The sequence below is a fragment of the Gnatocerus cornutus genome, chromosome 3 (assembly GCF_029298725.1).
Source record: "Gnatocerus cornutus isolate USDA-ARS CGAHR chromosome 3, icGnaCorn1.1, whole genome shotgun sequence".
NCBI lineage: Eukaryota > Metazoa > Arthropoda > Insecta > Coleoptera > Tenebrionidae > Gnatocerus > Gnatocerus cornutus.
In genome coordinates this window covers 15,835,785-15,859,519 of record NC_142235.1, presented here as the reverse complement: position 1 = coordinate 15,859,519, position 23,735 = coordinate 15,835,785, and the positions used below count along the sequence as shown (strand labels likewise).

The following is a 23,735-nucleotide window of genomic DNA, read 5'->3' as shown; positions in this document are numbered from 1 at the left end:
AGTCAAAAACAGCATTAAAATTATCAAAAATTTGACTTTTCTATAATTTGTGAACATTTTCTAACACAACTCCTTCAAAAGTTGCTTGAAGTTAGTTTCGACCTTCCCGTGCCCAACAAAGAAAATCTCCTTGATCTATACATATTATCAAAATAATAATTTGAATATAATATGACATTGTATCGAAATAACCAAACAATGTGTAAATTCTTTTTTTTTGCAAACGTAAACATTTAATACAACCATGTCAAAACATAATAAACAAATAAATAATTATACAGAGCGTATTTATAAAACAAATAAGATCACCAATTTGAACTTGAAACTAAATCAAAATATCGTTATAAAATATTGAACCCAACAATAATTTTATTAGTTTTTATGGCAATATCTCAACAAGGCCACTTTTGTTCATAATTAACACAGAATTTAAATGTCTGTTAGCTGAAGTTAATTACCGTTTGGCCACAACCAAACTTGCATGGCTTACCACTTCCGTTTGCTTATCTCCATTGTAAATATTTCTTCGTTTTTTCAAGGATGCGATATTAAACATTTCAACATAATGTCATGAATTATAGAATCAGAACATTAAATTTTATTTCGCGTTGTTTCCATAATATTTTTTTGGACAATTAAATTCATTGTGTTCTTGAATAATCTCATCCATTATAAGACGCCATTTGAATGAAAAATTTACTACTGTAATCTAAAAACAAATCTAAATGTGGTCAATTTATTTAATAACAAGTTAATGTGACCTTGTCTGGGACAGAAAATACAATAATTGAAGATTTGTTTTGACCTATCCGATTTTTTAATTCTGTGGTTTTGTTTTTTTTTTTGTAAATGAAGGTCAGTTCAAACTGTCGAATTTTTGGAGTGCATTTCGTATCTTTTCGATAACTCAGAGCTGTTTTTAATACGTTTTCAAAAGGCTTTCGAATTTCTTTATTTTCAGCCTTGATTTCAGATTTTGAGGTTTCAGGTCAATCATCACTAGAATCAGTTTAGATTCTCTTTTTTTCTAGGTTTAAGGTTGTCACAAAGTTAAAAGGTTATCTAGGCTGTTATCTTTTTCAGGCTTCAGGCCCTGACTGTGTTAATTTACTTGTCTCCATACTTGCCCAGGTGTGAGGTTGTCAGAAGTTGCTTCAAGTTTAACTATGACATTCTTCCAGGCTTCACTTATCAATTTTAAGGCTTCAGGGTTTGTCAGAAGGCTTTCCAAAATCAGAATACTTGAAAGCAAAGTCTCAAATTTGTTGACTTCCCTATTACTAGGTTTAGGTTGTCGCAGTGCCCAACAGGCATACCAACCCCTTCCCAATCCCAAAGCCTCCTTCGCCAGTTTCTCAACTTTCAAGGTTTTGCCCACCCATGAACCCACAAATCATTTCAAAGTCACAAAATTAACAATTTGGCCCACGTCCCCTTCTAGGCAAAACTGGAGGACATCACCATCGAATCTCCACTGTTTTAAGACAAAATTAAAAGTGGTATAGTAGAGCCGAGGTCATCTTCACCGCGTATAAATACATGGCAGCTACACTTGGTACAACTTTAGTTGATGATGGTGCGAAAACGGTGCGTTGAACAGTTCTTCGATGTCACAAACGATGACATTGAGAATGTTAAGAAAAGAATCGAAGAAGATGAAGATCGGTTGCGACACGTGGAGAAATTGTTAAATGAGTGGATGCAGTGTTCGGATTATTTACCTAAAAAATACGGTTTGGCCCGTCCTCCTTGCGTTTCTTCACTCCCTTGTTTCATAAATACGTGATTTTAGATCAGGACCTGATTAGGAATTTTATCAGGGGCTCGAAATTTAATTTAGAGATTGCGAAGAGGAAAGTAGAGGGATACTTCCTGGCGAAGTTTGCATTTCCGGAGTTTTATAGCGGGAGGAACCCGCGCGGGAAAGATGTAATTCAAGCTTGTAAATCAATGTACGATAGTTGGTTTTTATCGGTTTATTATTCATGAGTTTTTTGTAGAAATGTAGTCAGAATGCCAAAATTAACGGAGAAAGGTGAAAGAATTTGTGTTATTTCCGTGGAGGATCCGAATCCGGACACTTTTGATATGGTGGCGTGTCTTAAATTATTCTGGATGATGTGTAAGTGTCAAAATTTTCCATAATGTCAACATTCGGAAGTAATCTTGACTTTTCAATGCAACGACCTCGGAAATTCTCTTTCCGCTTGGAAATATAAAAGGATGCTAATTAGATTAGAATACATTAATTTTTTGTTTTTTTGGAACAATCTTTAATATACGAGGCTGCTGAATTTGCAATTGGTTGGTAGCTCTGTTTTTGACAGCTGAATTGCTGAGATGGCAGACGGAGGTGCCAAAGCCCACTTTATATTCCGAAAATCTTTAAAGATTTAGTTAAAAGTGTCAATACATATTACCAACTGGTAAAAAACTATGCGCTTTGTGTCTTTTAAATTTCTTATTTTAGCATCAGAGTCTCAAACAATTTTGATTTACAATTGTCTAAGTTTCGGGTTGTCACTGTTAGGTACTTTTCACGTTTTTCAGGTTTCAATTTGTAAAAATCTCAAAGATAGAAGCAGGGCTACCAACCCATTCCAAACTCCAAAGCCCCCCCCCCCCCCCCCCCCCGTGCATTTTTTATTCATTTTTATTTTAATATCTTAACTCACTTAATGAGAGTTAAAAGCATAAATAAACATTACTTAACTGTCATAAAAAATTATATTTCACTAAATTATGACTTCATAGTCACTTCTAAAACACATTTTATTAATTAGTAACTACTTTTATTATAAATGAATTCTTAATTGTATTTTTTTTCAGATGACATAACTCTGACTTGCAAATTCCCAGTCACAAGCGAAATCTTAATTTTCGACCTCGCAAACGTATCATCGAGTATTTTACTAAAATGCTTAACTCCACAATTCAAAAATGCGATCTCCGTCCTCCGAGATGCTTACGCTTCCCGACTCAGCCAAGTCCACCTCATCAACTGTCCATCGATGGCCGAAAAAGTCGTCACTGCGATCCGACCTCTTCTTCACGAAAAAGTCCGACAGAGGTTTATGGTGCACAAATCTTCAGACTCTTTGCCTGAAGAACTCTACTTGAAGCTGCTTCCGTCTGACTTTGGGGGAAGTTTAGACACAGTTCGGGAATACATGAGGAGGTGGCAAGACATGCTGGAGGAGAACGCCGAGTGGTTTGAAGAACAAGAAGAGGTGAAGATCAGCGGGAAGCCGCCGAAGAGGATAGACAAGTTTACTAGCAGTATTGGGGTTGAGGGGAGCTTCCGGCAGCTTTCCATCGATTAGGGGCGGGTTTTTATAAATAAAGTATGTCTAGTTGAAAAGTTTTTTTACAGTTGGTAGATCTGCAATCTGTCAATTTTACCGTTAACACCGTTAATTCCGTCATTTGTGCCATTAATTCGAACAATTTTGCCATTTGCGCCGTTAGTTCAGCAAATTTTGTCATTAACGCCGTTATTTTTGTCAATTGTATCATTAACTCCTTTAATTTTGCGAACAACTCAGCCAATTTTGCCTTCAATTTTGGTATTAACGTTTCCATGTTGTCGTTAACGCCGTTAACTCCATTATTTTACTATTAATTTATTCAATGTTGTTGTTAACATCGCCAATTTTGCCATCAACGCCGTTAATTCCGTTAATTTTGCCGTTAACTCCGCTAATATTGCTATTAACGCTGTTAATTCCGTCAATTGTCCTGTTAACTCCTTCAATATTGCAGTCAACTTCTTCAATTTTACCGTGCAAGCCGTTATTTCCATAAATTTTGCTATTAAACCCGTTGTCAAACTCAGTGTTGTCGTTAACACCATCAATTTTGCTGTTAACTTCGCCAATTTTGCCATCAACGGCGTTAATTCCTCAAATTTTGCGGTTTACTCCGTCAATTATGCTACTAACGCTGGTAATTCTGACAATTGTGCCGTTAACTCTTTCAATATTGATGTAAACTCCTTGAATTTTCCCGTTTGCGCTGTTAACTCCATCAATTTTAATATTAACGCCGTTAATTCGATCAATTAGCCGTTAACTTTTTTAATTTTGCTATTAACCCCGTTGTCTACTTCAATATTGTCGTTAACGCCTTTAACTCCATCAATTTTACCATTAACTCAGTCATTGTTGCTGTTAACATCGCCAATTTTGCCATCAACGCCGTTAATTCCTTCAATTTTGCCGTCAACTTCTTAAATTTTACGGTGCACGCCGTTAATTCCATCAATTTTGCTATTAAACCCGTTGTCTAATTTAGTGTTGTCGTTAACTCCATAAATTTTGCTGTTAACATTGCCAATTTTGCCATTAACGCCGTTAATTCCTCAAATTTTGCTGTTAACTCCGCCAATTAAGCTACTAACGCTGTTAATTCCGACAATTTTGCCGTTAACTCCTTCAATATTTATGTAAACACCTTCGATTTTCCCGTTAACTCCATCAATTTTGACAATAACGCCGTTAATTCGATCAATTAGCCGTTAACTCCCCCAATTTTGCTATTTACCCCGTTGTCTACTTCAATGTTGTCGTTAACGCCGTTAACTCCATCAATTTTACCATTAACTCAGTCATTTTTGCTGTTAACATCGCAAATTTTGCTATCAACGCCGATAACTCCTTCAATTTTGCCGTAAACTCCGTCGAGTTTACCGTCAGCTCCGCCACTGCTGCTATTAACGTTGTTAATAACGTCATTTGAACCGATAACTCCGACAATTTGGCGACTAACTCTGCCAGGTGTGCCAAGTTTACCATTAACATCGTTATTTAGTTTAGTTTTGTCGTTAGCACCGTAAACTCTTTGAATTTTTCGGTTAACTGTCAAATTTGAAGTAAGGTGCCAACGCGCATAATGAAAGTCCCCAGTTCTGATTATTTAAATAATTTTATTTTCCACAAACAAATACAAAATAATAACTTTACAAACAACAAGACTGGATAACTAACCTTAACCTACGTTTAAGTCAATAAAAAAAATAGTAATTCTTAACTAAATGACTACACAGTCTTCATTCTTTTTTTCCAATACTAAAAACGTACTGCCAGTTTGACTAATTAGTCAATCGATAAAAGTTTTCAAAAACCTCGTGACTAGACATAAGATTTGAGTAAATATTATACAAAATACTTTTCTCAGTAAACGCAATTTCCAAAAAAGTTGTCACACACCACCTAAGTCTTTGGTAACCAAAAATAAGCCACAATCTGTTTTATCACAGAATTAAGTCTCAAAGTGTTTGTAGATCGCAGTGACGTATCCCATGACCTGCTGCCAATCGGGGCGCTCCAACTGAATCATGTCGTTAATATTCTGCAATTAAATTTAATCACAATTAAGTCCTCACCAAGAGAAACTCACCAGAGTCGTTGGTATTCCGACGCTCTCCGCCGCGTTGAAAGCCAAAGAAAAATTCCTCCTCTTCTCCTGCGGTGTGAGACTATCGTAAGGAATACGATCTGGTAAATACGTGTGCAGAAGAGCACACAGGGCAAGACCGTCGTTCCAAGAACTACTAAAATTCGTAATGTCGATGTTCCGGTAGCCCACCGTCTTGTTTTGACACCATTTGAGAAGAGCGTTGCGTTTGGAGCCCCCATTTTTCACTAAACCGTTAAGTGGGTCTTTGCGCTCACCTACAAAGTAACAGTAGTAACACGAAAAGGGCTCAAGTAACTTACTTAAGTCAGAGTAGCTGTTGCGGCGGGAGTAATCGAGACCCTTTTGCAGAATGGACTCTTTGTAGCCGTCGTCGGGCTTCGATTTAACTGGAAGAAAACTTGAAGATAAATTTTTCCGTTGGTACCACTGCTTACCGGAAATGACGCCCTTGCTCCAGTCTCTGTTGATCTTATTCGGCTGCTGCTCCTTCAGCGGCGTCTTAATCGGCTCGCTCCAGTCGCCGCCGCCACGCAATGGAGACCCTGGTGACGGCACTCCAGGACTCGAAGGACTTTTCACGTCTGATTGCAACGAGTTCAAAGAAGACGCAGAGCTGCTTCTTGACATCGAATTCAAACTAATCGTTTTCGTGACGGGCTTCCCGGCGTTTTCTATGGTTTCGATGAGGCTTTTGACCGACTGGCGACTGTTTTGGCGGCTCAGAGTCACTTTAGGTCTTCTGCTGGTGAGATCGTCGACTTGGAAGCTTGTTGGACGGATCGGGAGAGGTTCACCGGCGGCTAAAAAAGAGACGCGGATTAGTCAAAAGTACCAAACGGGTGAAAGACAGACAGAAGCGCATCGTTATTGAAGCACAATTCGCAGAACGTTGCACCAACATAAAAAACAACAAACGATAGTTACCTTGACTGTACTTCAATAAGAATGGACCAGGAAGAATAAAAACAAGAAAAACTTAACCTATTTATTGCTGCTTTTGCCATTACAAACTTACTGCAAAACTTGAGACAAACGTTCGAATCTCGCTTTCAAATCTTGGACGTTAGCTGATTTTTCTTGGTTGCTTTCCTTGAACGAGTCCCCTTTTTTACGATCATACGTTATACTGAAGCGTGTGCGTTCAACCTGACCCCCGAATTCGCTAAAACTCGATTCATCGCCCAAAGAAGTGAACCTAGGAGTAGCCGCTGGTTTTTTTCCCGAAGCTACAGGCTCGTTCAACGTGTTCCTTGACGAAGAAACATAGAAATTTGCATAAACAGGCTCGTATACCGGCGCCTGCGGCTCTTTAGAAGGCGAGAGAATTTCCGGAAAGACTCGCTCCGGCTTGGAAGCTTCGTCTTCAGTAAGATAACTTCTGATTTCGTCCAGTGGTGAGCTTGAACGCATTTCTACGGTGTTTTCGTCTTCTAGGTACTTCTCTTTCATGTCGAAGATCATCTTCAAGTCTTTGGGTTGGAAGCCTGACAACTTTCTGAAGTCAATGTTGCTTTTAATGTTGTCTATCAAGGTTAGCTCTTCTTCTGTTAACTCAGTGTCGTCATCGTCTTCCAGTTGTGCGTTCAAATCGTCAGTGAGGAGCGTGTACTCCTTTTTTGCTTCATCTGGTGGTTCCAACATTGCCAACATGTTGTCTGTGATGACAACGTCGGCCACCTTTGGATCAGTTTTTTGATTTCTGCGCCGACGGGAAGAAGAGGGATTGAGAATACGCTCTAGTGAGTCATCGACGTCTTGGTCTGCTTCTTTGAAAAGTGTCGGTACGATTTTTGTTTTTTCTATTTCGTCGTCAAGAGCTTTCTGAACCGGTTTAACATCTACGACAATGAGGGTTTCTTCTTGGTCATTGTCCAGAAACCTCTTCTCCACATCTATAGGTGCCAGTTCTTCTACCACATCGTCTCTGTCACGAGGATCTAGAGGATGAAGAACGGGTTTAACATCTACGACAATGACGGTTTCTTCTTGGTCATTGTCTAAAAAGCTCGTCTCCACATTTATTGGTGCCAGTTCTTTTATTACATCGTCTTTGTCACGAGGATCTAGAGTTTGGTGTTTCACCTCCACGACAGCGACGGTTCCTTCTTGGTCACCGTCTAAAAGGTCCTGATCTGCATCTAGAGGTAACAATTCTATGATTTTTTGTGGATCCTTCATTTTTAATTCATCTTCTTGCTGATCAAAACAATATTTCCTTTCTTCTTCTTGAAGATTCTTCTGATCTACATTTACAGGTGCCAATTCTTCAATTTGCGAATTCTGTTCAGAAACAGGAAGATCTAGAAGATTGACAGTCACGTAATTTTTTTGCTGAGCATTCTGATCATTGTGTGATGGGTCTTTGATCTCTTCTAGATCCGAAGAAACAGAAAGACCAAAATCTGGTGCTACATCCACAGCCACGACAGTTACTTCTTCTTCCTGTGGCTCGCTCTGATTTAGATCTTCTAGGTCAATATCTATGGGTGTTAATTCTTTTATTTCTTCTAGTTCCTCCTCAGAACTAGATAATTCTAAAAGTTGATCTACCGGTTTAACATCTACAGACAGTACCCTAATTTCATTTTCGTTCTGATCATGACCAAGTTCGTTGCCAAAATCTAAATCTTGATCTACATCTGAATTATCATCTTGGAAGCTATTCTGATTTAGATCTATGGGCGTTAGTTCTTTGATCTCTTCCGTGTCAGGAAGATTTAGAAACTGATCTACAGGCGTTATATGAACAGCTACGACTACTTCTTCGCTTTCTTCTGGTTTGTGGTGCTTTGAAAGACCTAGAATTTGATCGAGCTCTCGTTCTACATCTATGGGGGCTAATTTTTCGCTCTCATTGTCACTTTCTGGCTTAGGAAGATCCATAAATTGGAACACTGGTACGAACGCAAAATCTTCCTTTTTATCTATTTCATCTTTCTTTTTCGGCTCCCTTAAAAGGTCCTCTATCTGACTTTCTCTATTGTCATCGTCATCTATATTCGTGCCCTCATCGTCATCAGCATCTATCCACTCTAAATCAGTGTCTAAAGGTTTTGCAGCGACGACATCAAAAGCTGTCAGAACATGACCATCTGTATCGTCTTCAGAAATTATGCCTTCTTCCGTTTCTTCATCACTGGACTTACAAAATTTCTCTTTTATCTCACCAACAACTTGACTGAACCTCTGTCGAGTCCCTCGCCGCATTCTTCTTTCTTCTTCGTCTAGGTCTTCGAAGCGTAGCTCATCGTCGTGATCCAGACGTCTCATGACTTCGTTCAACGTTTCGGCTGAGGTTTTACCATCATGGTCATTGTCGGGTACCGATTCTCCATCAACACTGTCATCGCTGTACTCCAGACGTCTCCTTATAACTTCGTTCAGCGTTTCGGCTGTGGTTTTATAATTCTTATGGCCGTTATCATCATTGTCGGAAAACGACTCTCCTTCAGGACTATCGTCGTTGTAATCAAGACGCTTCTTCATGACCTCATTGGGCGTACCATCGTCAGACGATTTTCCTTCGGGACGCTTCTGGACGGCATTCTTAGCAATCTCGTCATAGAGATCATCCTCATGACTGATCTCGTCATACAAATGATCGTCCTGGTCCAGAATTCCATGCTCCCTCTTAAAAGTGTTATTATTGACTTGGAATGTCCGGAAGACCGAATTATCTTGAATCATCGACGGGGCGGGATCCCGGAATTCCTCCGGAGGAAGCACCGGATTTAAAGTATCTTTATCAACTTCTTGCTCTGAGTACATGTTCGGACCAAACTTGAAACAAATATCGTTGTAACTCCGACTCTTTTTGTCAACTCTAAGGGAGCCGCCATGTCTTGCCACCGGCATACTGTACCGATCTTTCCCCCCTTTGATCTTCTTGCTTCTTTTGACCACTTTCTCAGGAGTCACGCTTCTGATCACTGGGTCATTCATAATGTTATACAACTTCTCGTTGTTCTCAACTGAGTCTTTCGTCGGACGACTGATGACGATCTTGTTGCGTGGAAGCTTGAGATTCTTCTTCAGCGTCGCTTTTCTTCCTTCTTTGGTGAGAACCTCGCGCATGCGCAGCGCTAAACGTTGTTCTTTCGTCAGTTGTTCTTCAGGAGTGTTAGGATCAATCGCGTTGCAAATCTCGTCCAACGTCCTGACACTCAGACTAATTCGCGAGCGCGGTTTGGAACCGGAAAGATCATCCGTGCTGTCGTACCGTTTCAAACCGGATTCATCTGGTATTAAATTCTTCGGTAAGTCAGAGAGGCTCTTCCTCCTGCTGTGGTCTTCTATTCGTTCAGTGTGCACCCCACAGTCGCTGCGCACCTTCGAGTTGTGCCTCGTCAAGATAACCTCATCGGCCGGAGCCCCTAAACCATCAATCAGCGACATCTTCCTCGGCGACATGCTCTGTCTATATTTCTCATCATCGGAGAAGTACAACGGCGTTTCTACGCTCCGGAGCTCCGCGTCCGATACAAATTTCTCCAACTTCGGGTTTGATAAAACCGAATCCAAAGACGGTTTACTGATCGCGAGTTTGTCTTTCGGTTTGTGCGCCACGGGCTTCTGCCGCGGGTGCTCGTAGTGCTTCTTCAACGCTCTGATCGCTCTTTGTTCTTCACTTAGCTCGGACTCCGGTAAGTCTCCAATTTCATTATACCTCCGGTTGAGAGACGACATGAGTCTCTCTTCATTGGTCAAACGCGAAGTGGACGGTTTTCTTCGGGAGTCATGCGACTTACCTTTGAGTTTTTCGAGCTGCGCTTCGAGTTGCTTGATACGCTCTCTTCCCGACTTGTTCTCCATGATAAGTTTTTGGAGATCTTGTTGGGCTTCGGTTTTGAAGTCGTTTGCGACGCGGACCGAAGTCAAGAGGTCATTCTGGAACTTCTCCCATTCTTCCTCCTGGAACTAAACATGAGCTTTGGCCATCTCTTGTAACAACTCACCTGTTCCTGCTTCGTCTTCTTTAACTCCGCGAGCTCGTTCTCCAACTCCGCCACCTTCCGCTCTGATTCGTTCAAGTTTCGTTGGGTTTCCGACAGGACCGCCGAAAGTTGTCTCTTGTCGTCTTGGTGGCACTGGTTTTGCACCTGCAGCTCGCTGACGGCTTCCTGGAACTGTTGCATCTGCTCAGACAGCGCGGTTTTCTCGCTCAGGAGCTTCTCCAGCTTGTACTCCAGGTCTGATTGAGTGGTCTTCGCGTTGTTCCTCGTGACTTTGCATTCTTCTTGTAGAATTGAGACTTGCTCTCTGAACTTCTCGCTCTCGTTCTTACTCAGCGCGAGCTTCTCTTTTAAGTGCGCCACTTCTGACTCTAGAGCGTCCTTCTCCTTGCGGGCGTTATCCAGAAGCTCGTCTAACTCCGACTTGTCGCTCAACGCGCGGTCTTGCTCCAGCTCGTTGATTTTCGTCCGCGCGTTCTCCAGGAGGTCCTTCAAGCGGTTGATTTCAATATGCCTGCTACTGCTCTGGTCTTTAGCTAGAGCCAGTTCTTGGTCCAACTGCTTGTGCTCGGCGTGTTTCGCGTCCAAAGTACTCTCAAGAGTTTTAACCCGCTCCGAGAGCTGGAGGATCTCTCCATTGTGCACCTGATTGGAGGACCTCGCGTCATCTAATTCATTGCTCATCTGCTCGTGCTTCATTAACAATCCTTCGCGTTCCTCCTGGGCAGATTTGAGCAGATCCACCAACTTCTGCTCGCGTTCAGCGGCGGTTTCAAACTGCCCATTCTCGTCTTTGTAGAGAAGCTGCTTTAGAGACTCAACTTCGCCCCGGGAGTCGTTCAATCGCTCGGTTTGCCGACATAGCGACTCGAACATCAAGTTCTTCTCGTCGTTCAAACGCAAGTTCTCTTGTTGGAGCTCGGTGAGTTGTCTCTGGAGGTCTGTCAACTCCTGGAGGGTGGCTTGGAGCTCTTCGTTCGTACTATAATGGGTCTCTTGCATCTGGTTGATCTTATCCTGGAGACACGCGACGGAGACCTCGCTGACGTTGCTACTGGAGTGCTTGTCCCATTCTGGGGTCGGACACGTCGTCACGTCGCCGCCGTCATCTAACAACTAAGAAAAACGAATGAAATTTGGTGACGTGTGTCTAAACTTGTCAAAAAGTCGACAAATGTTGGGAATTGACAGGTGTTAAGACGTACGTAGGACTTACATTGGTGGCTATGGAGGCCGGCGCCGAGCTGTGGTGCCGATGGGACTCGTAGAGCAATTGCTGCTTCTCGTTGTCGGAAAGCGGCGAGTGCGCCACATCCCTCAAGCGGTTCCTCAGGATGGTGTTCTCTTCAGCCATCTGCTCGAGCTTCTGGTTAGACTCTTCCTGTAACATCTTCAAATCGGCAATCTCCTTCTGTAACTTGTGAAGTTGTCCAGTTTGTTCCCCGAGTTGCAACGCCAAGCTCGACTTATCATTAGCCATCTGAGCCAGCTGCTTCTGCAACGCTTCGACGTCGATCTCCGCGTTCCCCGTCTCTTTATTATTATTCTTGCTCAGTTTCTTGTCATGTTTTTTCTCTCCGACTTTGTCTAACTTGTCTTTCGAGTCGGCTTTTTTCGGTTTGGCGCCTTTGGCTCTTTGATCGACATTGATGTTGGTGACGGACGACGATCTGGATAAGTCTTCGGGTGTTGGAGCTTCCACTTTGGACGATTGCTGTCCTCTACGAAATATTGCTTTGATGCTTTTCATTTTCACCATAGCAAACAAACAACTTTTGGGTGTCAGTCTTTTAACGGCGGGCGCTGAAATGAGTGGGTTTTGAAGGTAGTTTTTCCCTCGTTTATAGGAGTGACGTAAGCGGGGCCATTTCTCGATAAACGCTTTACTTAAATTGGATTATGTTCTCATTAAATCCGACGATTGACCCCTGAGTTGGGCGCCTAATAGACGCAACGAAAAAAAGTCATCGGGAGATAAACAAGTCTTTTCTCGGGCTTATGAATGGTATTGAACAGCTGAAGGTTAATATGGAAGGCTATTTATGGAACTGGATATTTTATAAATAAAATAACTCAGAGGTCAGTTTTGTTGTTATTATCGCCATTCTTGCAATTATTAGCGAGATAAATTAGTTTTAAATCGAACTATTAGTCACACCCGTCAAGATCAGATCAAACGGCCGTTTGTAGATCAAGCGTTCAAAGTGTTTTTACGCACAGCACGAAACTCCTTAAAAATTTGGGCCGCGCCGTGCCAAGAGGTCGATGGAAATCGTCATTTTCTTTCGACCCAGATACCTGCCCAGATGTGCGACAGCTGCAGAACGTCTCTCCATTACTTTTTGATTAATTGGAGCGTGACTGCACCTCTAATCGTCAAGGAAGGATGCTATACATTATAACGTATGTTTCTCACGGTGTTAATAGGTCTTTAATTCCAAACCAAGGTCAGGCAGTGTTTGTATTGTAAATTTAGAGGATGCGTCAAGACATTGTTGTCCCGATTTCGTGACTTACATAAGAAAATTGCTCGATTTTGTGGCATTGGAAGGCGGTTAAAAAAGTCCGGTTATGCTTGGATCAACGGATTTGTTACGTTAATTGTTGCAAGGTTTATGTAATTTCCGGTGGGAAAATATTTAGTTTGTGTTTTGTGTAAAAAGAAGCTAAAAAAATGTGTTGTTATTATTATTTTATTATTATCGATTTATTTTGAGAACACTATCTATCTTATGTAAATATAAGAGATAAGAGTTTAATCACGTTAGATAAAATACGATGAATAAAAGAAACTGGAGCAAAATGAAACTTTCCATTTCGGAAATGAAAGGTATTTTTTCGTACCGTCATTTTTTCATTATCGAGTTTGTGTTAATTTTTCTTATTCTAGTTTTTGTTTGTCTAACAATAAAGCAATATTGACGCTACAGTTCTTAAATTTAGAGCTGTTTTGACAGGAAAGGTGACATTTTTACCTGTTTTAGTGCGCTCTAATTGAGTACAATTTGTACTCTACTTAAGTAATTTTTTTTTGCTCTTAATTTCAATAACTTGGTAGTAAAACAATATTCATTTTCAATTAAATTGATTTGAGACTAAAAAATATGTAAATTTTGAGTCATTCTAGAATCAAAATTTTCTAAAATTTGTCATTTTTGCTCTAGAATTTTGAAATATGACAGAATTGTGGACTATTCTACAAAATTAAACAAATTAGGGACTTCACAAAAAGTTAATTAAATCATCGGCTCATTTCAACAAATAAAATTTCTACAATTTGACTCTGTTGCTCTAGAATTCCGTAATTTGGTACAGATTATGAATAAGTCGAAACAAATAAATTCTACAAATTCTATTGTTAAATTAAATTAAAATTGACAAAATGACAAATAAAATTTTTGCAATATCCGGCTCGTAAAAATAAAAACTTCTAAAATTTATTACTCTATTCTCTAGAATTTTGTTTAAAAACGACGCCAAATTTTATTCCCATAGCCTTAAACCACATTGTTATAAAAACAAAATTAATCAAATTAGCGACTTCACAAAAAGTGCTTCAAATTTTGGGCTCATTTCAACAATTAACATTTCTACTCTTTGACTGTTTCTCTAGAATTTTGAAATTTGGTTCAAATCATCAATAAGTCGACACCAATAACTCCTACAAATTCTATTGTTCGAGCATTAAAATTGACAGAATCAGAAGTTTTCATAGCGAGTGTTTGGAATTTCCGGCCCGTAAAAATAAAAACTTTTAAATTTATTTCTTTGTTGCTCTAGAATTTTGAAATTTGGACCAGTTGATCTAAGAGGAAAAACTAGAAACTTCTTTAAATTAGAACAGTTAGAGCATTTAAATTACCAGAAATAAAGGCCGTTGAAAATGTTTGCATCTTACTAAAAATATAGACTCTAAAGTTTGTCTCTTTTGCTCTAGAATTTTGTAATTAGGCAGATTTAAAAACGACAAAATTTTATGCCCTTGGCGTTAAAACTACCAAAACTACTCATTTTAGTGGTAAAATTTCAAAAAAATTAATACATTGAAAGAGTGAAAATTTTTAAAATTTGTATTTTCAGCTCTAGATTCTCGGATCTTGGCAGGGTTAATAAAAAAACTCCACCGTTTTAGCCATAAAATGGCCAAGATTCAAATTTAAAAAATGGAAATTCGTCTAGAAACAACTTTTCGTGTCCTAAAATTTTGTAGTTAATAAAACAATTTACCCAACTGTTGTTAATTTAGACAGGGAACAAATAAGCTCTTTTGGCTCAAAATTAGAAAATTCCGTGTTTAAAACTTGTGACAAAAGCCTCATTTTCAAGGCGCACTAGTGATAACCTGATAACATTTTTCATTTTGTTTAACAACTATAAAAACTGATAGCGCAACCTAAAAAGAATGACGAAATCCAAGTTCACCAGCACCAAAAATTTCGATTGGGGAAATAACAATCCCAGACCGGAAACGCGCCATTCCCACGAAATTAGCAAAATTTACCCGACATTAGAAGGGAAAGTGAGCGCATTCTCTCCATTAATTTTGCAATAAATCCAAGACACCCGAGCCTGAAACTCGAGACAAAAAATGCTGGGAATTTTTCAAGATAACAGCTAAGCACCCGATGGCCTTGAACGTGAAGTTATATCGAGCCCAGAACAGATCCGTTCGAATCCGGTCCTGTCTTTCCGGACTTCGTTTTCCCAGTTAAACCGCGACAAAAAATTGTGGTTTTCTCTATATCGAGATCTGCTCCATTACCGACAAAAATGGTAATCCAGGTAGGTAACCCGGGAGTCCGGTTTTTGCACCAGTGGCGTTCGTGGTTACGCCCCTGGATTAACTGTATCATTTTTTTTTATCTTATCGTTATATTGCGCAAATTCCTCAATGAAATGAGTGTGTAACAAAAAAAAACAAAAGAGTTCAGATCCCACCTCGCGATCTTGTAGAGAAAGTAGGCCGTGCTCATCGTCAGTAATTTGTTTTTATTGTTGCAGCCAAGATTGGCCGAACTTTGCATAATAAAAATGAGGGTAAAAACTAACTTGAATTTCTCTATTGCCCATTAGAAAGGCGGCTTTGCATCACCACCACGTTTCGGTTATGAAAAACCATCGTCAGTATCACTAGATCACCCCCGACACTGTATAAAAGTGCACTATATTAACAAATGACTGTGTATACAGTTTGTGTATACGAAAACAAACACGAATCACGCACAACCACCTTGACAACGTAAACTCTCTGCTTCGTTCGAATAACTATCAAGAAGGCGACCGTTGGTGATACGTGATGGTGGGGGTACTGAGGTAGACCGCTCTCAACAGGGCCGTAATGCCATATTCGGAAATTATCTCTTATTTATGTTATTGTAGAAGGATTAAAATGTTAATCGCTGCTTGTTATGCTTCACATTTTATCACCGTTTTTTACGTCTACACCTTTGCCGAGGTCACCTTCGCTTAAAATCGAATTAATAACTCGAAAAATCTAGTAAACACGGAATGACCTTTCAAGGTTAGGAATTTGCTTTGTGGGCAATTTTTCAAGTGTAGGCGAAAAGTCACACGTTTTTCCAATTAAGTTAATTCGTAGTACAAGGTGCTATAAATTTGCAGAGTCGGAGTAGGCTAGATAGTGGTATGATGCACGTGACAGATTACAGGTGGCCATGACTCAAAGTAATTATCAGGCAGAGAAGACGCGATCTAACGACAATGAGAATTGTGCACTGTACTCTTTCTAATCATTGTACTGGTAGTTTTGACAGATTATTAAAAAAATAGTCAAAGATTGGACCCATTAAAATAAATTAATCGGTAAATTGACTCGTTTTGAAGTTTGTATTGCGATACTCCAAAGGTTATCGAACTTCTTGGCGCCTCGATTGACAACTTTTATTGAACTGTTTCGAAATTTGTCTCGGAAATCAAAATGGAAGAAAGGAATATATAAATGTGAAAACAAAAAAGAAGAGAACAATAAAAAGGTAAAACGTAATAAAAAAAAATTAGAGAAGAAAGAAAAAATTTAATTGAGGCAAAGATGTAGAAAAATTGCAGAGCAGACTCTCTTCATGAGAAAAATAATTATATAGTAGAGAAAAAACAAAAAACAAAAAAAAATGAAGAAAAAACAAATTCCACTAACATTTAGCGCCGCCCAGTCCCATTCGACCGGTTTCCCATCTTTATTGTCTCATCAAGGCTAAAAAAACTTAACCCCAACCCACCATGTCACTTGATCCAATTCCACTACCACCATCCCGCCCGAAAAATCCCTAAAAAGAACACGTCATCGTAATGACAACCTTCATCAACATCTGAATCACGGAAACCCGAAAATAATCGACAACGAATTTCCGGCGCTTTTAAAAATAATAGGAAATAACTACGGCGGTGTCGACATATGGCGGCCCTTTTTATAAACCCGCAGGAGGCGTGGGAACAGGAAGACAGGGTAGAAAAATCGCCGGTCTATGTAGATTGTTGTCTTGCAAGTGTGGTCGTAAAATTGCTGAGTACATTTTTCTAGACAAAGGTATTCGCAGTGGTGATACGAAAGCAGGACCGGACTCGTGGAAATTTACCGACAAAATTAACTAGTAAAGGAAAGTAGGCCATGACGCCGATATGTAACCATGTAAATGCAGTTATTTGTGTTTTATGTGTGATCATTAAAAACATGTGTTTGTGCATGGGAATTATTGTGGCCAACCTTTATTAGTGTCTATTGCGGAATTCATTTTTTTACTTCGAAATGCCAATTTAATACAGTCAAACCTCGCGTAGCGGACACGTGTCTTTGTTCTCTTTGTTGATATTAATCAAGTTATTGTTGCAACCACAATCAGTTGGTTAGGAAAAGCACCATCTGGATGACAGCTGGGAAATTTGACACGATATGAAGTGTACAAATAATGTCTTTATATGACAAGTCGCGTCATTATTGTTTGACTTTTTCCTCCCTCGGCGTTAAAAATTGTTCTCGCCCCACTCACGTCACTTATCGCTCTCGTGTCATAATATCCTCCCACTTTTATAAATAGTCCAACTTCCTCCTGTCTTTAATTAAAATTATCACCCAAATAACTTTCTCCATTTCCGTCGTTTCCAAGACTGACACCACAAAATCCTCCAACTCACCTTCTCAAAGTAACATTTCCATCTCCAACAACACTCAACGGCCTCGCGTGAATTTTTCTTCGATCATTATTGTTATCCAAAGCTGGAGACGACGCTGAAATGGTTTTTACCTGAAACGGTCGAATGTAATCATTATCAAGGTCTCATTCTTTTGCTACCTACATGAACTTCTTTGTTTTTGTTCGTTTTGCTGAACCACGACTTGGTTTCGGTGTTGGGCGTCCTGACTCCGGTCCTGAAATTCAAGATCAGATATAAACAATGAGAAGCATTGTGAATGACAATCAATGATGACCGATTAACCTTAAACACTTGATACGGTGACCGTTGTCTGGTCGACGACTCTTTCATGGCCGAGATATTTATGGGAATTGAAAAAAGAGTGAAAAAAAATTGAGGGGGCACCCGGGTTTGAACCGGGGACCTCTCGATCTGCAGTCGAATGCTCTACCACTGAGCTATACCCCCGACGTTCGTTCGCTTTCTTATACGACTTCTAAATCTACATTACGAACCTACACATTTCCTTTTGAGATTACCCGAAATTTATGTTAATCTCGGATTAGAGGAGCGTCGGTTTTATTTCTACTACAAAGAGAAATAGTTTATCATTAAGCAAACAGACCTTGGTTTAATTCTTGAAAATTAATTTTTCATTCTGACTAATATTGACTTTAATGAATGAATAAAGCGTAAGATTTATATTTATTTTTGTTAATTAAAGAACTACACCGGTGTTAGTAATCGTGATAAATTGCTTTCAAGGTTGTGTACACTGGAAAAATAACAAAGGTTAAAAACTGGAGAAAAATGTGCTTCAAGTTGGCTGTGATTTCTAAATTTCAGTTTCTCAAGTTAACCCTAAAATCTCAATCTGAAAATTTGTAACCAGAGAAATAAAAAGAACAGAATTTGAAAATTTTAAAACTGAAAAGTAAAGTATCCAAGAATATCTGAACAAAGAATATGAAAATTGAAGAAATTGAGAGATTGGAGAGTCTCCGGAACCGAAAATTTGGAAGTATAGCTCGGGAATTTAATTTGTGAATCGAAAGACTTGAATTTCACAAATGAAAAATCTCAGAATTAAAGATTTTAAAAGTAAAGAATATCTGAACTGACTGGGAAAAAAATCTGAAAATTGTAAAACACTCATATTGCAATGGTTCTAAAAGTTTAAAAACCACAGAAATAAAAGATTTGAAAACTGAAAAGGGAGAAATATAAAAACTGATCTGAAAAATTTGAAGCTAAATTTAAATTTAATAATAAAAAAAAACTGGAATTTTAGCACTTTCTAATCTAAAATTTGCAAAATATACGAATATTTTTTCAATCGCAATTTCAAAATTTCAGTTTTTGAAATTAATCGAAAGATTTCAACCTGAAATTTGCAACCAGAGAAATAAAAAACAAAAATCTGAATTGTAAATCTAAAACGTTAAAAGCATAAAATTCGAGAATGTTAAAACTGAAAAGTGAAGAATCCAACAATATCTAAACTGAGCAAAAAATCTAAAAAATGAAGAACTTGTAACATAATTTGTAAATAGAAAAATTAAAATTTCACAAATAAAAAATCAAATAATTGGGAATTTTAAAACTAAAGAATATTTAAACTGATTGTAAAAAAAGAGTTTAAAAATTTTGAATATTAATACATACTGCAATAATTTTGAAACTTTGAGATTGAGAACCACTGAAATAAGAGATTTTAAAGCTGAGAATGAAAAAATTGGAAAACTAACCCTACAAAATTGGAACTTAACTTAAATTTAATAATTAAAAAAGACAGAAATTCGAAGATAAAACAAAAAATCCAGAATTTTGAAAATACTGTAATTTTAGCACTTCGAAATCTAAAATTTAAAATATGAGAATATTTTTTATGGCGATTTCTTAATTATAGTTTTTCAAGTTCATCAAAAAATATGCAAATAGAGAAATAAAGAAGCAGCCAACTTTAGACTGAAATAAAAATCTGAATTTTAAAAATCCAAAACTCGCTTATAATAATGAAAATTGATAAAATTAAGACATTTGAGTCTCCGAAGTCGAAAATTTGAAAGTGTATTTCATTTGTGAATAGGAATTTCACAAATAAATAAAAAAATAAAGAATATAAGAATTTAGATTAACAATACTGGAATAATTTTTAAAAGTTTGAGAACTTCTGGAATAAAAGATTTTAAAACTGATAGGAAAAGAATTAGAAAACTGACTCAAAAAATAAATTTTAATAATTAAAAAAGTCAGGAATTCGGGTATTAAACAAAAATCTAGAAGTTTGAAAAAATTGTAATTTTGGCACTGAAATCTGAAAATTTAAAAATATAAGAATATCAAAGCTACAAAAATGATCAATAATAAAACGAACAAAAAACACTCGAAATCACAAGTTTATTACCAGCATGTTGATAACGTTGTGTCATCAATTAATAGCCAGAACCGCATAATCTAAAAATAAATATTCGGCGAAATGGTGACACATTAGCCATAATTCGCTTAGTTGACGAAACAAAATTTCTGCTAAAACTTTCTATTTCATATTTTATCATTATCACTGTATCGCATTATTAAATTCTTACAATTTATTATTCACTTCATCAATGTTATGACAGAATTTCTAATGAAAATTACAAAACAATAATTGTAGGAACTAATATTTTAAGTCCTCTTGTAAATATTTTATCTTTTGATGCAGATAACATTCAGGTTGTTGATTAGTTAATACGATTGATTAGATTGATAACTCGAATTCATGTACTTAAAATATAAAAATTTCAGATTGGAGAAATTGTATAAAATATTCAAGCATTTTTAGCCACACTCAACATAAATATCTCGTATAATGTGTTGCCTATCTCTCCCATAAACAATTTCATAACTGCGCTTTTCGTCCGACCAAACACCAAACCGTTGTGTTTAATTATTATGTAATTCATGTAACGGTGCTGTCGAGGGCTTGTATTCGCAATACCATGACGACGGTTATAAACTTCCGCCCTCGTCTGGTCTAAAGGGAAACTCCTGATTTCCGGTAACGTGACTCACAAGAGTACACTTAATAACAATTATTCGATGTAGGTGTAACCACTTGCAAACCAACACGGAAGATCAAAGAAAAAAAACAACAATACCTGTTGGATGACGTCTTCTTCGAAGACTTCACCGGAGCCTTAACTGGGTCCTTCTGTAACAATAAAACGGTCATTAATTAACATCGAAACGCTCATCATTGATAAAATCGCAAACAAAGGAGCAACAAAACTGTTACCTTGCTTTTAAAGAGGTTTAACATGATTACTACACTTAAATCCTTCGCTTCATTTTCACGCAGAACTGACTCATGTTTCTGTTATGTTCTCTCCAAACAAATCGCCATAATCGCTGTTATCAGTTGATAACAGCGCTGCTGCGGCGGCAAATTCAAATTTAATGTTCCCGTCACGTTAACCCTTCCGTTTAAGCAGGTGCAATAACCTCGCAAATCAGGAAGCCGGAAAAACGCCACTTATGTAATTTCAAGGCCGCCCGAAAACTGTACCGTTATCAGCCTTGCCCCAGGTCATAACTGCAAAAGGTGTTCTTGTTTCTATGTCCAATGGATCAATAGTGCAGCTTCCGGGATGCGCCGGCTCTAGGAGACAGTGCACTCGGAGAATTTGATTAAATTTATTTCGTGGCATTTCCACCCGCCGCGCGCTCCTCATTTGGGAGGCGTCTGGCAGCGTTATGCAAGAAGGATCGCAAAAAATCCCCGGAGATTCCGAATATTGCATTTCAACCTCAATATTAGATATCAGGGTGTTGATATGGCGTCACGCTGCTTGGATTCACGTCAGTCACACTCGTATCAAATTAATAATAAATTACGAATTTTTCAAAATAAGTAGCACAGTCGCTGCAATAAAAACGAACCACACCTCTGCAAAAATCCAAACTTGGGTCAAATCTTGACATCGGTAATTACAATTTAAACGTCTCAACCATTTATGGCGACGTCTTCTTAAAAGCAAATTAATTAACCTCGTAGTTCATTGTTTGTGAAATCAGGTGCTAAATTGGGTTATGGAAGCGAGAAAATGGTAAAATCTTATCGTAAAACAAACGAAAATGGTCACGATGTACAAACGAAGATAACGAAAACAGGTTGTTCTGTGACGAAACAAATAAATAAAATTCCGGAGTAAAACTATCGGGTGTTCAATAAAAAGTTCGTTTTTAATGGAACACCCGCTACATCACACCTGTCAAAGTCCGGAAGTTCCGGTCAGAAAAACCGCTGAATTTACAAACAAAGCTCTCTTCCGTGTTGTCATAACAATAATATTGTTGCTGCTGACTGTGATAACAATTCTAAATATAAATTATCGACTTTGTACGGAAACTTTTGTCTTTTTTCACTTACCATGTCTTTGCTATTTTAATAACTGCATAGCTGCTATTGTAACTTGGTACTAATTAAAACTGATTTCACTCCCCAAGTTTCTACTTTCCTGGTTTCGTAAATCTTAAAATTGAATTCACAAATTCAATTAAGTGTGAATGAGATTTCTGAGTTCGTTATGCTTTCCTGAGTCTCGTTTTTATAGTACAGAAGCTCTATTTTTATGACTACATTCATGTGTAGAAATCGGAGATTTTCATCTTATTATCGTTGGGAGAAGTGGAGAAATTAAAGTGCGCTGGAAAAGTATGTATACAAGAAAAAACTGGGAAAGTGAAAACTTGAAACCTAAAAAAATGTCCAAGAATGAGAGTAAGTTGAACAAACAAAGCTAGGAATCTACAATTAATAGGAAAAAATCTGAAAAACTGAGTATCTAAACAGCTTAAAAATATCAAAATAAACAAAAAATACATGAGAAAAACCTAAAATTTCGTCAAACCTAAAAATAAAATGTAATCCGGAAAATTTTGAAAATTAAAGACAAATTTGAATTGGATACACCTGACAGGAATCTGGATTTTCCATAAATTGAAATTCTAAAACAATGAAATTTAATGAAATTATAACTTTGCTTCTGTTCATTAACTGTGCTAAATACTAAAATTTTAGATCAAGAAAGAGAATTTTTTGAAATTCTCGGCTTATTGCAAACCACAGACAGATTTGATTCTAAAACAATAGAATTTGGAGACAAAATTTCTTCGATTTAGTTTATTAACGGTGCTAAATTTTAAAATTTTAGAACAAGAAAGAGAATTTTTTAAAATTTTTAATTTCATCGAAGCGAAAATTTCGATCATTTTCTCTAAAATCGTAACTTGAACAGTTTTAACCCTAAAACAATGAATTTAGGAGAAATTATTACTTTAGTTCTGTTTAATACTTGTGTTAGATTTCAAAATTTTAGTGCAAAAAAAATTTTTTTTAGAAATTTTCGATTTTATGTGAACCAAAAATTTCGATCGCTTTCTATAAAATTCCGTAACTTGGGCAGTTTTAATTCTAAATCAATGAAATTTGAAGAAATTATTAATTTGCTTCTGTTTATTGACTGTGCTACAAATTTTAGATCAAAAAACATTTTTTTTTTAATTTTCGATTTTAGACGAACCAAAAATTTCGATCGCTTTCTATAAAGTTCCGTAACTTGGACAGATTTAATTCTAAAATAATGAAATTTAGATAAACCATTACTTTGATTTTGTTTAACATTGTGCTAAATTTCAAAAGAAGAGGAATTTTTAGAAATTTTCAATTTCATACGAGCCAAAAATTTCGATCATTTTCTACACAATTCTGTAAGTTGAATAGTTTTAGATCTAAAACAATGAAAATTGGAGAAATTATTATTTTGGTACTGTTTATTAACTGTACTAAATATCCAAATTTTAGAAGAGATCGTTTTCTATAGAATTCCATAAATCGGAAAATTGACAAATGTATGTTGCGAGCTCTTGAAAAAGTGACGATCTGAAGAGAATCTAAAGATAAAAGTTTTGCTAGAAGCCTAAAAACTGAAGAAAACCTGAGAATGTTTTATTATAATTCGAGTACCTGGAAACCTAAAATCCTGAAACCTTCGACCTTCAAGTGCAAAATAGAAAAAATGATCTCAACTGGAACATGAATGAAACAGGAAGAGCAGAAAAAAACACAATTGCGGACGCAATTACGCAACAACAAACAAAACCAACTTCACACTAAATTCGCCTAAACCGATGTCAATAACCGTTGACAGTCACAACACCGCCAAGAATCGATCA

The 23,735-nt window shown here is 37.6% G+C and overlaps 2 protein-coding genes and 1 non-coding gene across 3 annotated transcripts; 1 reads left to right on the top strand and 2 right to left on the bottom strand.

Moving 5' to 3' along the window:
* Nucleotides 1-1,535: 1,535 nt before the first annotated feature.
* On the top strand, nt 1,536-3,435 carry LOC148177465 (alpha-tocopherol transfer protein-like). The gene is made up of 4 exons (XM_088032002.1): nt 1,536-1,733; nt 1,793-1,952; nt 2,001-2,122; nt 2,830-3,435. Exons 1-4 carry the CDS (start codon nt 1,571-1,573, stop codon nt 3,321-3,323), a joined length of 939 nt encoding a protein of 312 aa, XP_087888128.1. The 5' UTR covers nt 1,536-1,570; the 3' UTR covers nt 3,324-3,435.
* Nucleotides 3,436-4,904: 1,469 nt separating this feature from the next.
* Nucleotides 4,905-21,112, bottom strand: LOC148177463 (uncharacterized). The gene is made up of 12 exons (XM_088033349.1): nt 20,797-21,112; nt 20,660-20,712; nt 17,682-17,754; nt 17,520-17,629; nt 11,587-12,091; nt 10,374-11,486; nt 6,434-10,329; nt 6,271-6,347; nt 5,853-6,218; nt 5,718-5,804; nt 5,398-5,672; nt 4,905-5,349 (listed from the first exon to the last, which is right to left on the bottom strand). The coding sequence occupies exons 1-12, from the start codon at nt 20,818-20,820 to the stop codon at nt 5,260-5,262; spliced, it is 6,669 nt and encodes a 2,222-aa protein (XP_087889475.1). The 5' UTR covers nt 20,821-21,112; the 3' UTR covers nt 4,905-5,259.
* On the bottom strand, nt 17,916-17,987 carry TRNAC-GCA (transfer RNA cysteine (anticodon GCA)). The gene has a single exon. It is a non-coding gene; the product is annotated as a tRNA-Cys (tRNA).
* Nucleotides 21,113-23,735: the final 2,623 nt, after the last annotated feature.